This window comes from Pararge aegeria, chromosome 14 (assembly GCF_905163445.1).
Source record: "Pararge aegeria chromosome 14, ilParAegt1.1, whole genome shotgun sequence".
In the NCBI taxonomy this organism is placed as follows: domain Eukaryota; kingdom Metazoa; phylum Arthropoda; class Insecta; order Lepidoptera; family Nymphalidae; genus Pararge; species Pararge aegeria.
The window spans coordinates 7636777-7651537 of NC_053193.1; the positions used below are offsets into that span (position 1 = coordinate 7636777).

The window sequence follows — 14761 nt, forward strand, 5'->3', positions numbered from 1 at the left end:
TGCTTTTAGGATTTGATTGATGAGGCAAATTCGCCTTTACAGGAGAGTAGTGGAAAGTGACCGAATCAATCGGAAAATAAAGTGGATGATTTAAGATTAATAGCAAAAGTTCAACCGGGTTGATTCACGTCAATAGATAGCTGATTAATACATAAGTTTTTTTTTATTTGTACAGATTATTAATATAGATGAGTATTTGCAGACGAACGAGGGTGGGTGGTCAGCTATGATGTTGCAAGGTTTTCCAATACGAAAGTAAGGAAGCAAAGCTGATAAGGTACCAATGATAGACCACAAAAGACAAATGCTAATAAAAGAGTAGAATATGGGCTAGCGTGGAGCCATAGATCGTAGGAATTCCTAGCAAATACGGCAAAAATATGGCACTGAGAAGGCGAACTTTAAAATGAAGATCGCATACCTAACTACTAACCTTTAGCACAATGAACAGATGAACTAGAGAAATTGAGTGAACGAGGAAGGTTGAAGGTCCATTTTTGGTAGCGCGCTCTTGAAAAGGCCTGTGACCAGCGTTAAATATATGTAGGCTGATGGTAGCAGTATTAGATAGACTAACATAATTATATATTATTACGTATGAAAACTGATCTGCAGTAACTAAATAATAATTTTATAGATAGCATTAGTTTAAATTTGAGTATTATAATACTGCAACTATGATCGACTGTACTAATCAGTAGACCGTGGTTTAATAGTAACTTGAATTGAATAGATCGTTTTAAAAAGCTTTTAACGCGAGTCATATTTATTATGAAAATTGAGCTTAATTTGCCATACTCCGCGAAAAGCAGGTGAATCTGTATGAGTAATTGTTAAGCTTGATTTATTTTTCATTGTAAAGTCAACGTCTCCTGAGGATGTTCGGCTCCTGTTTCGGAGCGAAACACTGTACATTCTGAAGATCTGTTTGGTGTGAAGTACAATTGAAGGAATTACAAACTACACCAATTAAGCTTAATTTTCATAATATCATGGATTTCCGCAAAGTAACGCATGCTTATATCCAATATTTAAAAGCGATTCATATTTTTTATTAGAAGGCAAACAATACAAGATTACAGCAGCACAGGTCCTTAAATTAAGACAATCTCGTGTAATGGATTATGAACCGCTTAAAATGTTATACCTAATATATTTGATGTAGGTTTGATTTGGGGGAGATTTTGCACACAAATATAATATTCTGGCTGATACTACGAATTCTCAAAGAGTTAAAATAGGGTAACGATTTTAATAAAACCATAAAGACTTTCTTACATTTGTAAGCACGAGTTTTTAAAAGAGATTTTCTGTACCGAAACCCGAGCTCTGTTCGCCCCTTTGTGTGATGAACAGAGATTACATTTGCATTGTATATGAATCACGGACATACTGGATTTATTCTTTCTTTGTCGCGTTTACTACCACTTTTATCTATCATATTTAAGTATTTTTCTTTTTGAATATTTACAACTTGAATTGCAAAATTATTACACCTATCGAGGATACTGATAATAATGATGCAGTTCGTTATAAAAAGGCATTTGTGAAAATAAATAACAAATTAAATAATTACAAAAATATTTAGTTTTTTTTATTGAAAATTACATAAATATTGTAAAAAAAAACAAATGAAACAAACTCAATCATACTATACATCAGTTAACTCTACACTGAAATTATAATAATTCACCATTAAAATACTACCTTCTTAGTAAAGTGAACCTACTAAAATGAGAGAGATGATAATCGCATATTCATACATAGATTGAGCGCATAATACGCTTATCTGTAATCTGTGCCGGCAAATATTGTAATGCTTAAATTATCTGTAGTTAAAAGCACTATACTAATGAAAAGGCTAACGCTTTGTCGAATTTCTGGCTCAAATCGCGCGAGACTAATATTAGGCAGGCGTTTTGACCGCAAGCATTTAAAATTGCACAGCATTCGAATGGTAATCTACCCAGAGGTTCAATTATTACAGAATGGCCGTTGAAATTTACAGTTGTTAAATTATGTATATTTTATGTGCTGTTATTTTGTTTATCAATTAATATATTGCCACGCAGTGATTCCTCTTATTAGACATGGGTGCACCTTCATTGATTCAAGTTTTTCATTATTTTTTATTATCAGACGTCCACACACAAACCACTTGCTACTCATGGTCATTTGGAATTACATGTCCCTAGATATACTAGTAGGGCAACCATAATGATGGAGTTGCAGAAATGTAAGTATTATATATTACTAAAAGCTATGAGGAATATAAATCATCACCTCATTATTTGCTTAGTAGTAATATCCCACTGCAGTGCTCAGGTATTCTATAATAAAGAAGAGAGAGAACAAATATTAGATCCACAACGCTGCGGGATTTTTCTCAGCAACCTCCCATCGTAGTTAAACAAGGGGCAATTTAATTTAGCCATTGTAAATAATTAAATAATATAATTATGATCTGATTATAAAATCATATTTTTATTATACAATGTAAAGTTTGTATTTCTTAACTTTAACGCTGCATTGCAGAACCGTTATGGCTGAAATTTGGAATGCAGATAGCTTAATTAAAATAGAAACATTTCATCCCTAAAATTCTTAAAGTTATATATATAGTCGGGAATAACTATAACCAAATTCTATACATTTACGAGTTGAAACTTGTTATAAACACAAAAAAATTACAGTACAGTACGGTACAGTAATCTGATCTTTATCACCATCAATTCTACTGATATACATCCACTGTTAGACATAGGCATTTTACTGCTTCATAAGGACTGTCCAGCGACACCCTGTGACTCGCTTGCTGTCGTTTGTTCACCTAATGAGGGTGTACCAACACTTCTATTCGGCAGTTCGGGAATTACTATTATCTGAATTTTCTCTGGTCTGGTCTGGAGGGTGGCTTTGCCCGTGGTTACCACCCTAGACAAAGACGTGCCGCTAAGTGATTTAGCGCTTCGATGAGATGATGCGTCGAAACCGATTACGGGTATGGGTTCAATATAATTGCCGCTAGAATCTTAAATTGCATCATCACTTAACACCAGGTGAGATTGCAGTCGAGGGCTAACTTGTATCAGACTAAACGTGAAAGCGACGTGAATTGGTGTGCAATTTACAACTAAAATAACATGAAAATAATTTTTCTAAAATTCTTTTGAAAATAATCAAACCACCCTGTAATCTGTTCAAAAACCTTGTGTGTATAATTTCACAGTTCACACTATTCTAATGAATAGTCTATAGGCCGCGTTGGTTGACTTTGGCCATTTTCTCGCTCAAATCGTGCAAACTAACTGTAGGCTGTCGCTTTGACCGCAAAGTGTTTAAAATTGTGCAACGTTTCGACGTGCCTTGTAATTGGAGTTTAAAATAGCATCCAACGTTTAATTAAAATGGGAATACATAAAGTGTTATTTTCTGAATTACGATTTACGAGTATGTATTTGACGGCCGACTGGCGCAGTGTGGTGCGACCCTGCTATCTGAGTCCTAGGCCGTGGGTTCGATTCCCACTACTGGAAAATGTTTGTGTGATGAACATATGATTGTTTTTCAGTGTCTGGGTGTTTATCTGTATATTATAAGTATTTATATTCAATAAAATATTCAACAGCTATCTTAGTTCCCATACCACAAGCTACGCTTACTTTGGGGCTAGATGGCGATGTTTGTATTGTCGTAGTATATTTATTTATTATTTTTATTTATGTATATATTGTTATTTATTTAGAACAGTTTGAAATAAAATTATAAATATAACCTAAAATAAACTATTTAAAAACTAAATAAAATCTAAAACGTCCTCGAAACCACCGCAGCGAGGCACAGTTCCTAAGATGCTGGCAGCATTGCCCCTTTGGATGGCCAAACTAATTCGTTGGCCAAGATAACTGCCCGCTCTAGGATCACCGGTAGACTCGATAACCCTTTTCGATAATTCTTTGAAAAGGGCTCTTGCCTCCGGACCCCACGGTCCCAAAGTCTCTACTCCAAAAGGCACAAAAATGAAGCTGCTATCCAGGTTTTCATATTTACGCCTCTTGGCCTGCTCGGCACTGGAAGCAGCCGCACCTACCATTGACGAAGTGGCCTGGATGTGTGATGCAGCTAGGGTATCAACACAAGTTGCATCCCACAGAAGTGACCTTCCAAGCCTCCAAGGTTTATGTTAATATTGTTATTGTTATTGTTATAATTTAATTGTTTATGGGCGGTAAGATCACTGTGCATGTCGCGTTGTTTAGGCGTTTCTGTGTGATAAAAAAAACTGTTTAAAACCTTGCAATAAATAGTTTTTATGAATTCAATTTTGTGTTTAGTGATTAGTCACATAAGCCATAAAATAGTAAGCCCCTATAAGGCACATGCTTCTTCTATAACTTGATGTAGGGAGAAATCGCTAAGTTAGGAATGAATCACCTCCAGTAATTTTCCTTCTATATTATAAATGCGGAAGCTTGTAAGGATGGATGGATGTTTGGTACTCTTTCACGCAAAAATTACTAAACCAATTCGAGTGAATTTTGATTTGTGAATGGAGATTATACTCTGTATTAACACATAGCCTACTTTTTATCCCGGGAAAATGTATGGTTCCCGCAGGATTCATGAAAACCAAAAAACCGCGTACTAAGCCTCTGGCAACAGCTGGTCTAAAAAAATTTACTTAATAAATATACAGGAGGATTAAAAAAAATATTTTCTAAAATTGGAAATTATACTCATATAATCATATTTATGTGATAATATAAGAAAATATTAATTTAATTTAACTTAAACGTGGAAGTAAAAAATACATTAAAGTACTAGGAAATGAAATTTGGCAAACTTATATGATATTTTAATTCCTTTTACTCAATATAAGATGATCTAAACGGGCTGATATGAATATTTCAGAAATTTAATATTACATTATTAGAACCCCGATTTTTTTTAACCTTAAATTTATACGGTTAAAAATGCCGCTTGAAAATCAAGCAAATTAATCGCGTTCGCTTCGTGTCACGCCACGCTTGCCTTACACCACCTGGTTCACGTAACCCATTTCTATGGACCGCGATTGCTTTGGAGAAAAATTTTACATCCTGCTACATGCTCAATTATTATTACGTTATGTTACAGTAGTTTTATAAAGTGGGTAAATATCCAACCTTTTGATAACTATAAATTCATATTTGCCAGATATTTTATTAAATTAATTAGGATTTTACAAATACCCAAATAATTATTAATGAATTCATAGATAGTTTTCAAGAAACAGTTAAAATTATATTTGGTTAATAACCAATGTTCATGACATTGAGTTGGTGGTTATTTTGATATAAATACGGGTGTATTTTCGATACACGGCAGTCCTACATGGACTCGAACGATGCAAAGATACCTGCGGTGTCTTCGTCGTTTATCAGTTATCACATAATTACAGTCGTGAAAGCCAGCCAACCCAAAGCACTATTGGCGCAGCGTGGAGGGTCTAAGCTCTTTTTTTCAAGCAGATGGCCTCTCTCTCTCTTCTCTCTCTCTCCCATAAACATAGCAAAACTTCGCAAGGTATGCAAGGGACACGTCCTACAAACTACCTTCTCTGCTCGTTAACCTGAGGCGCAGCTGATAAGCCTCTATGAACCTGTAATTCCACCGGCAACCAACCCCCCACAACCAGCCACAGCAAAGCAGCTATCTTATAATATAAACAAAAACAATTGGGACATTATTTATTTTATATTAATGGTTTTTCTTATTTTTATAACACAGTTTTCACAAAAAAGTAATTAAAATGTTGTTTACAATATTATACAAATAAGAAAAGATTGAGTTCTCAATCGATTCGATTGGAGTTTACTTAATACCCAACATCGATTTACAGTAGCTCTAAGAAATATTCATAATATTTGTGTTTACTAAAACAGTAATAATGATATTTTATAAATTAAAAATTACCTCCGCATTACACAGTGTACATTATTCTACTAGTCAAGCACTTTCATTTGTTTGATAACCAAATTGATGGAGTTGTGAAAAAATGTATTTAGCCATTTTTTGGTGGCGGCCATCTTACATTTCAAATTTGTCATAGTGAATAGTAAAATACCATGGCATTGTACTAGTCAAGACCTTTTTATTTGATAGCCATATTGAGGGAGTTGTGAAAAAATAATTTATTAATTTATATATGTTGAAATTTTGTAAAAATTAATGAAATATCAATTGCTTTAATTTTGAAGGAAAACATCGTAAGAAATCCTGGCCACGCCTGAGAGTTCTTCTCAATGTTTTCAAAGCCGTGTGAAGTCTACCTATTCACCCTGAATAAACCCTTATCATTCTTCGAAGTCCTGTACTGGGCCTTTAATAAGTGGACAATAATATGATGATAGTCCATGTGGATAAACTTGATATCTTACCTTTAGTAATTGACTTATACTCCGTGCATTAGCTTCATTTGGTCCGGCGTATAGCCGGAAAACGCGTTAATATCGAAAGTTGCGCTCGATTGTGCGGAATTTGCGTCGTTTATCTCTTTCAACGAATTAATGCATTTTAATGGACAAGTCTGTCGGCACCATTCTTGTACTGCTTGTTGTAGTCCTTAATAAACTTCGCGAACAAAACTGGGCCATTGTTTAAGTCGTAGTGCGGTTTCTCCTCGGCGTAAGCCATAGTTGCCAGCACAAACAAAATTAAACAAGTAAAGTTTTGCATGTTTTGTTTGATGTTATTATTTTATGAACAGGGAAACGATACACTGTAAATAGATTATTACAATACTGACGTACAAATTTGTAGTTTCCTTATATAGTCACAGGTATAATAGGTATCAGTCTAATACATTTACCTGCTTTAAGAAATAATCAATTTATTGTCAAATGGTATTTAAGCGGTGACAGCGCAGTGGGTAGGAGCTTGACTACAATTTCGGGGGCACTGAGTTCGAGTCGCAGCAGTCTAATTTTTCTGCATTAAGTCCGTTTTAAGTAATTAAAAATGTCACTTGCTTTGACGGTGATGGAACACATCGGGTTGAAACTTGCATGCCTGGGAGTTTTACATAATGCTCTTAAAAATATGTGGAGTCCAAATAGGACTTCCCCGGACGAGCTTCGTCACAAAAAATCTACTAACACTAAACTATAATAATGATGTTATCACACTTAACCACACTCAACCACACTCTTCAGACCGGAACACGTAGGCGGTAGGACTTCCCCGGACGAGCTCTGTCACAATATCTGTCATAATTGATAATGTAGCATGCACATAACAGAGTGCTAGTTCGAACTTTTGTGAGGGGCGAAGGATTATCTGAAGTCTGAAATTAGGTGCATTGGAAATGTTCTACCTTATTTTAAAATCAACAGCAATCCGGAAAAGCTTATATTATTGATGGTGCGTTCACTATGTGGTTGACGTGTTTACTGACGTGACTACTGGTGCTCAACCCCCTATGAGTTCAACTTCCTATAGGTCCAGTACACCAATTAAGCATTAAGTAGTAAAAAGTTAGTAATTATTTTGATATATCATAGACCAAACTATTATTTCTAAAGTCGCAGTTAGTCGCAAGTTATTCTTAAGTCGCAAAAAATAAAATAAAACAATTATCGAATATAAATAAATTGTTAGGTTTGTTAGATGTAAATAATTATTTGTTTCTTACGTATTTTATTCAAATATAAAAATATAAAATGAAAAGTACAATGACCTAGCAATAATACATTTAAGTTTCGCCAAGCCTTCGAGTCACCGTGGTTTTATCATCCTGAAAAATAGAAAAAAATCAGTTATTTATTCAAATATTTTCGCTTTTCTTATATAATACCGGCCTTTGTCTATCATCATCATCATGTCAAACAATCGATGTCCACTGCTGGACATAGGTCTTTTGTAGGGAGTTCCACAATCCACGGTAGTGGGCCGCTTGCCTCCAGCGGCTCCCAGCGACTCACAGTGTTTTAATGTTTGTATCTTTGTTCCTCTGAGGTTAGGTAAATATACTCTACCTATTCCTACCCTTGATCATTAAAAGCATTACTATAACGATCGCGTGCACTATTTGCATATGAGTACCGTACCCGACTTCATTACTAACGTTGTGAAAGTGAACAAATAAACTTACTTTCGCATTCATAATATTAGTAAGTTTTTTTCTAAATAAGAAGTATCCTTTTTTATATTCTTAATTTATTACTAAATATCATTAATTAATGAAACTATATATTAGCTATATTTATACCGTTGTTTTATTACTTACTTACTTATAACTTACTTATGTATAACATTAACGAAGTCTATATACATGCACAGCGAAAATAGTTTTTTTTTTTTAAAGAAGTTGTATAATCGTTTAATTCATTATAACAATAACTTACTCGTATCTAAATCAAATTGGGAATTTATGATCGAAGACATCCGTTGAAGATCATATTGTAAAAGCGACACATTATAATCAGCGGCGAATTAGTAAGATTATTATTCTTAAAATTACCAAGTGTAAATTTCTTATTAGCCCCAATTAGCTTTTAAATCCAATATTTATATACCAGTGAGATATCAAGGCGGGTATGTCTATTTTCGAATGCATTTATTTATGAAGTACAGGTATATCTTATAATAATACTCGTATCATAGCATGACGAATAACAATAATAATAAATATACTACCACAAAACACACAACGCCATCTAGCCCCAAAGTAAGTGTAGCTTGTGTTATGGATACTAGATGACTGATGAATATTTTAATGAATAATATACATAATTGCTTATATTATACAGATAAACACCCAGTCACTAAAAACATTCATGTTCATCACACAAACATTTCCAACTGTCGGAATCGAAACCACAGCCTTGGATTCAGAAAGCAGGGTCGCTACGCACTGCAACCAATCAGCCGTGTATATGTATAATTTAAATATCGTACCTTTAGTTGACTCTCACTCCGTGCAAGAACTTCCGTTGCTCGGGCGTATAGTCAGCGAACTCGTTTAAATCGAACGTTGCGCTAGATTGTGCGGCATTCGCCTCGTTTATCACTTTCAACGACTTAAGAAAAGCTTGGTAGTGGACCTCCTTGTCCGCGTCATCCTTGTATACCTTGTTGTAGTCCTTTATAAACTTCTCGAACAGAGCTGGTCCATTACTTGAATCGTAATGCGGTTTATCCTCGGCTTGAGCCATAGCAGCCAGCACAAATAAAATTAAACAAGTAATTTTTTGCATGTTATTTTTTTCTGAACTGAGATACGATACGCTGTGCGAAGATGATTACAATGCTAAAGTTCAACCTTGTTATTTCCTTATATACCTACTCGGGCGTACAACAACAGTCCGATAATTAATATTTACTTGTTGAACACGCTAATATGTTTCTGTTTATTATGCATCTTTGTAGGTATGCTACTTATATAGATGGTATGCTACTTATATAGATAAAGAGATGATTGTGTGCATATTTTTATGTTGTTTTTTTATGGCTGGAAACTCAAATGCTGGCGTTCCACGCCTATTTGTAATTATTTATTTATAATCATCAGCATCATCAACATTATTAACATGAATTTGAATTTGAATTTTACACAGATCATTTATACATCATTTTGACGGCCGATTGGCGCAGTTTGCAGCGACCCTGCTTTCTAAGTCCAAGGCCGTGGGTTCGATTCCCACAACTGGAGAATGTTTGTGTCGTGAGCACGAACGTTTTTCAGAGCCTGGGTGTTTATATGTATATTCTAAGTGTTTATGTATATTATTCATAAAAATATCCATCAGTCATCTTAGTATCCATAACACAAGGTACGCTTACTTTGGGGCTGGGTGGCGATGTGTGTATTGTCGTGTGTAGTATATTTATTTATATTTTATTTATACAGATACTGTTATTTAGAGCCCGTATGAATGGTACCCACATGTATGCATGGGTCACTACTATGCGTAACAATTAGTGTAAGTGGTGCGCGCTAAATCGATTTGAAGCCCATTGTAAAGTATCATAAAGAGAAAAAACCTTCGGTATTATATGTGGAATTTTTAATGTTATAACTACCGGACCGAGCAGATGGCCCACCTGATGGTAAATTCAAATTCAAATTCATAATTCATTTATTTCAAGTAGGCCTTATATAACTAGGCACTTTTGAAGCGTCAATTCAGTCTGTTCGTAGTGACTGTACCACCGGTGCGGGAGGCAGATTCTACCGAGAAGAAGCCGGCAAGAAACTCAGCAGTTGCTCTTTTCCAACATCATTTTACAATTTAACAATCATTGTTCTATCTTGTGTGAAATGAAAGCAGAGCGGCTTGCTTCCAGGCAACCTTGTTTTTTACAATAAAGTGTTTTTATAAATTCTCTTAACTTATGTACATAATGGTAAATCTAATATTACCTTTGGTATCATGTTATAAAAGCATATGCTCACAAAGGTTTTCTGTACTTTACTAAGACGAAAAGCTGATATCAGGAAATTAGTGGCAGCAGGTAAGTGGAAAGCCATCGCCTATAAACAAAGCAGCCTTCGCTTTCATGTTAGGAACATGTCCTACGTAGTGCAACTCTGTGTCCAACTTGGGCATAGGTGTTAAGCCTCATGTGTCTAACGTTAACTAACTTTTCAGGCTCTGTGTCCAACTTGGGCATAGGTGTTAAGCCCCATGTGTCTAACGTTAACTAACTTTTCAGGCTCTGTGTCCAACTTGGGCATAGGTGTTAAGCCTCATGTGTCTAACGTTAACTAACTTTTCAGGCTCTGTGTCCAACTTGGGCATAGGTGTTAATCCTCATGTGTCTAACGTTAACTAACTTTTCAGGCTCTGTGTCCAACTTGGGCATAGGTATTAAGCCTCAAGTGTCTAACGTTAACTAACTTTACAGGCTCTGTGTCCAACTTGGGCATAGGTGTTAAGCCTCATGTGTCTAACGTTAACTAACTTTTCAGGCTCTGTGTCCAACTTGGGCATAGGTATTAAGCCTCATGTGTCTAACGTTAACTAACTTTTCAGGCTCTGTGTCCAACTTGGGCATAGGTGTTAAGCCCCATGTGTCTAACGTTAACTAACTTTTCAGGCTCTGTGTCCAACTTGGGCATAGGTGTTAAGCCTCATGTGTCTAACGTTAACTAACTTTTCAGGCTCTGTGTCCAACTTGGGCATAGGTGTTAAGCCTCATGTGTCTAACGTTAACTAACTTTTCAGGCTCTGTGTCCAACTTGGGCATAGGTATTAAGCCTCATGTGTCTAACGTTAACTAACTTTACAGGCTCTGTGTCCAACTTGGGCATAGGTGTTAAGCCTCATGTGTCTAACGTTAACTAATTTTTCAGGCTCTGTGTCCAACTTGGGCATAGGTATTAAGCCTCATGTGTCTAACGTTAACTAACTTTTCAGGCTCTGTGTTCAACTTGGGCATAGGTGTTAAGCCTCATGTGTCTAACGTTAACTAACTTTTCAGGCTCTGTGTCCAACTTGGGCATATGTGTTAAGCCTCATGTGTCTAACGTTAACTAACTTTTCAGACTCTGTGTCCAACTTGGGCATAGGTATTAAGCCTCATGTGTCTAACGTTAACTAACTTTTCAGGCTCTGTGTCCAACTTGGGCATATGTATTAAGCCTCATGTGTCTAACGTTAACTAACTTTTCAGGCTCTGTGTCCAACTTGGGCATAGGTGTTAAGCCTCATGTGTCTAACGTTAACTAACTATTCAGGGTCATGTTAAGCTATTATTTATTAGTTGCTCAGAGGTGAAGGAAAACATCGTGAGCAAAGTCGCATGCCTGAGGGATCTCCATAATATTCTCTTAGGCGTATGATGCTCAATCCACAGTTGACCAGCTTGGTGGTAAAGGTACTGGTTTTACTTTTTATTCCAAAGGATCTATGCTCTGTAGTGGACCTACTGGCCCACTACTATGGGTTTATAATAATTATAATGATGCTGATACGAGACTGACTTATATTCTGATTATCTGGACCGGTTTAGGTCAACGTTGCTAAACTTGAGTTATCGAATGATTTAATCGCTTTGGTAATTATTTGCCAAAGCGATTAAATCATACCGGTTTTATCTTCACAAGGTTTTTATTTTATAGAATTCGTAATCGCACTAGGCAAAGTTTAAAGCGTTTAATAAATTGCTGACTCTACGACTTTAGCCAATGTCATTATAATAACCGTGCCATTTTCAATGGGTTTTATAATATTAATTTTATTAAAGTAGGCACATTAGATATTAAATTTAAAGTGTGGCCGATTTATGCGCGTTCCGAATATCTTTACTCATGCTTAAACGAGGGAACAACGTCACCACAGGAGCGTTCTTAACTAAGCAATTCCTAAAAGAAACGTAGAGGAAAACTTTTTGTTTGATTAGATTGTGTTTTTATACATAAGTATATATTAATGCAACATAAATATGGATTAATGTTGCTATTATGTGACCTATGCAGTGTTATCGCGCGTTGAACTTAGATAAGGTGCACTGTCCATTAGCCCCGACTGAACATGAGTTTTTTACACTACGTAATTTAATGAAATTGGTGGTTGACGAATAAGATATACGGAAGATTCAGGAAAACTGGACCAGGAAAGATTTTAGATTGTTTGTTACAAACGCACCACTTAACAGCCGAGTGATCATGACAAATTTGAAACAGAGATAACTTGCATTCTTTAAATGGAGGTAAGTTACTTTTATCATTTTTAAGTTTCTATAATTTGTGATCACGTGACAGAGTCTCTTCTCAGAATGTGGAGGGTTTAGGCCGAGTCCACCAGGCTCGCTGATTGGTAGTATTACAGCAAGTGATATTTTAAATCTCTTAAAATTAAAAAATGGGCCCCACATTCTTATGAGAGTGGCTCAGAGTCACTCAGCGGGCGATGGAGAAAGCTGTGCTCGGAGTATCTCTACATGATCAAATCAGAAATGTCGAGATCCATAGAAGAACTAGAGTTTACACATAGCTCAACGAGTCGCGAAGCTGAAGTGGCAATGGGCGGGGCACAAAGTTCGGAGGAGGGATAGGTGTTGGGGTCCCAAGGTGCTGGAATGGCAGCCTTTGGTAAACATAGCGTTGGTCGACCCCGACGAGGTGGACGGACGACATTAGGCGCATCGCAGGTAGCCGTTGGATTCAAGCGGCACAAAACCGGGGAATTTAGAACTCCCTACAAAAGACCTATGTCCAGCAGTGGATGTCTATCGGTTAATATGATGATGATTACGAAACTAAAAACGCAAATAACTTCGAAAAGTTAGAGGTGATTGCCGGGGAACGAACTGATAACCCCGAAACGGAGGCAAAAGCAATAATCACTAAGCTGTCACCGCTTAGGTGCAGTTTCAATTTGTATATATGATAGACAGCCCTAAAAGATACTGACCACTTAAAATAAGTAAATTCTACTCACCGTAGTTAATACTAAGATGAAATATTCATTTCGTACCTTTAGTCTATTTGGTCATTGAGCATTGCATTCTTTTCCTCAGTTGTTAAATCAGCGAATTCGTTGATAGAGTAAATCATTTCCGGATTAGTTTCTTTAGCATTCCTTTCGATAATCCCCTTTAGTGATTCTAGAAAAGCTTGGTACCGCACTTCTTTTTCTTCTTCATCTTTGTACTCTCTATCATAGTCTTCGATAAACTTCTCAAATAAAGCTGGTGCGTCGTCTATATTGTAAACTGGCCTCTCTTCTTGAGCCATTGCTGCAAAGATGAACAAAATAAGACAAGTGAGGTTTTGCATTTTTTTTAATACTTAACCTGTACGTAACTGAAAGTTATCGTAATACACGATCTACTATGAGGATAAATATATAACTGTGATGAATCATCTTGACATCAGTTCTTTATATAGCTATAGTAGATACAAAAAAATAAGAGCCTAATTATTTACTCTGTGTGTTGTATTCTATTTAACTGATAAAAAAATAACCAAATGCGTGTCAAACTTGCCCATAAATGGTTTCGTACCATCAAAAATATTATGCCCTGAGTGCCTGACTAAAAATTTGGCATTCTCTGAGTACGAAATTCCTTATTTTTTATAATTTTTTTTATGACTCTGGAGCATATATTAAAATACTATCGAGTAATGAAATATGTGTCACAAAATTTTGCGTAGAACGTAACGCAACTCCGACAATTGTGGTCTATTAATATGTCAAAATCACGGAAATATTCACGGAACACAAATCGTGTGGGCGGTAGTCTCACAACTAAGAGGTGGTAAATTTTTTTTGTTTTATATTTTCTCGCACCCTACCTTGTACGCTTACCAAAATTTTGCTATTTTAGCTTATATTATTGCAATTTTCTCCAGGATCTCTATTATTTTTTATAAATCATAGCCTACGCACTCCTTGATAAGCTTTCTATTTATAAAAATGTGGTTAAAATCGATCAGCAGTTTTGGAGCCTATTGGATACAACCAAAAAATGATGTAATAAATAGTATGGATTAAGAATGCCACTCACCGTTTGATGTGTATGAAGTTTGATAATATATTCACACTAAGAAACGACGAAACACAAACGAAATATTATACTGCCACTATGCTCTATACTCTGTATGATTTATACACAGTATCGTCTATCGTACGAGCCAATGTAAATTATTGTGATTAGATAATACCTTATCGCAAGTTTCTCACAAAACAAAATCACGTCTTGATAATCCTAAATATTTGACTGCTTCGATTCCTTAGTGCAAATTAACCCACCTGCAAGCGTCGAAGTAATATGC

The 14761-nt window shown here is 35.8% G+C and overlaps 1 protein-coding gene across 1 annotated transcript; it reads right to left on the reverse strand.

Annotated features, from left to right (window-relative positions):
- Positions 1–13462: 13462 nt before the first annotated feature.
- LOC120629641 (actinidain-like) lies at positions 13463–14541 on the reverse strand. Its single transcript, XM_039898636.1, has 2 exons — positions 14494–14541; positions 13463–13722 (listed from the first exon to the last, which is right to left on the reverse strand). The coding sequence occupies exon 2, from the start codon at positions 13718–13720 to the stop codon at positions 13463–13465; it is 258 nt and encodes an 85-aa protein (XP_039754570.1). The 5' UTR covers positions 13721–13722; positions 14494–14541.
- Between the last annotated feature and the right edge of the window lie 220 nt (positions 14542–14761).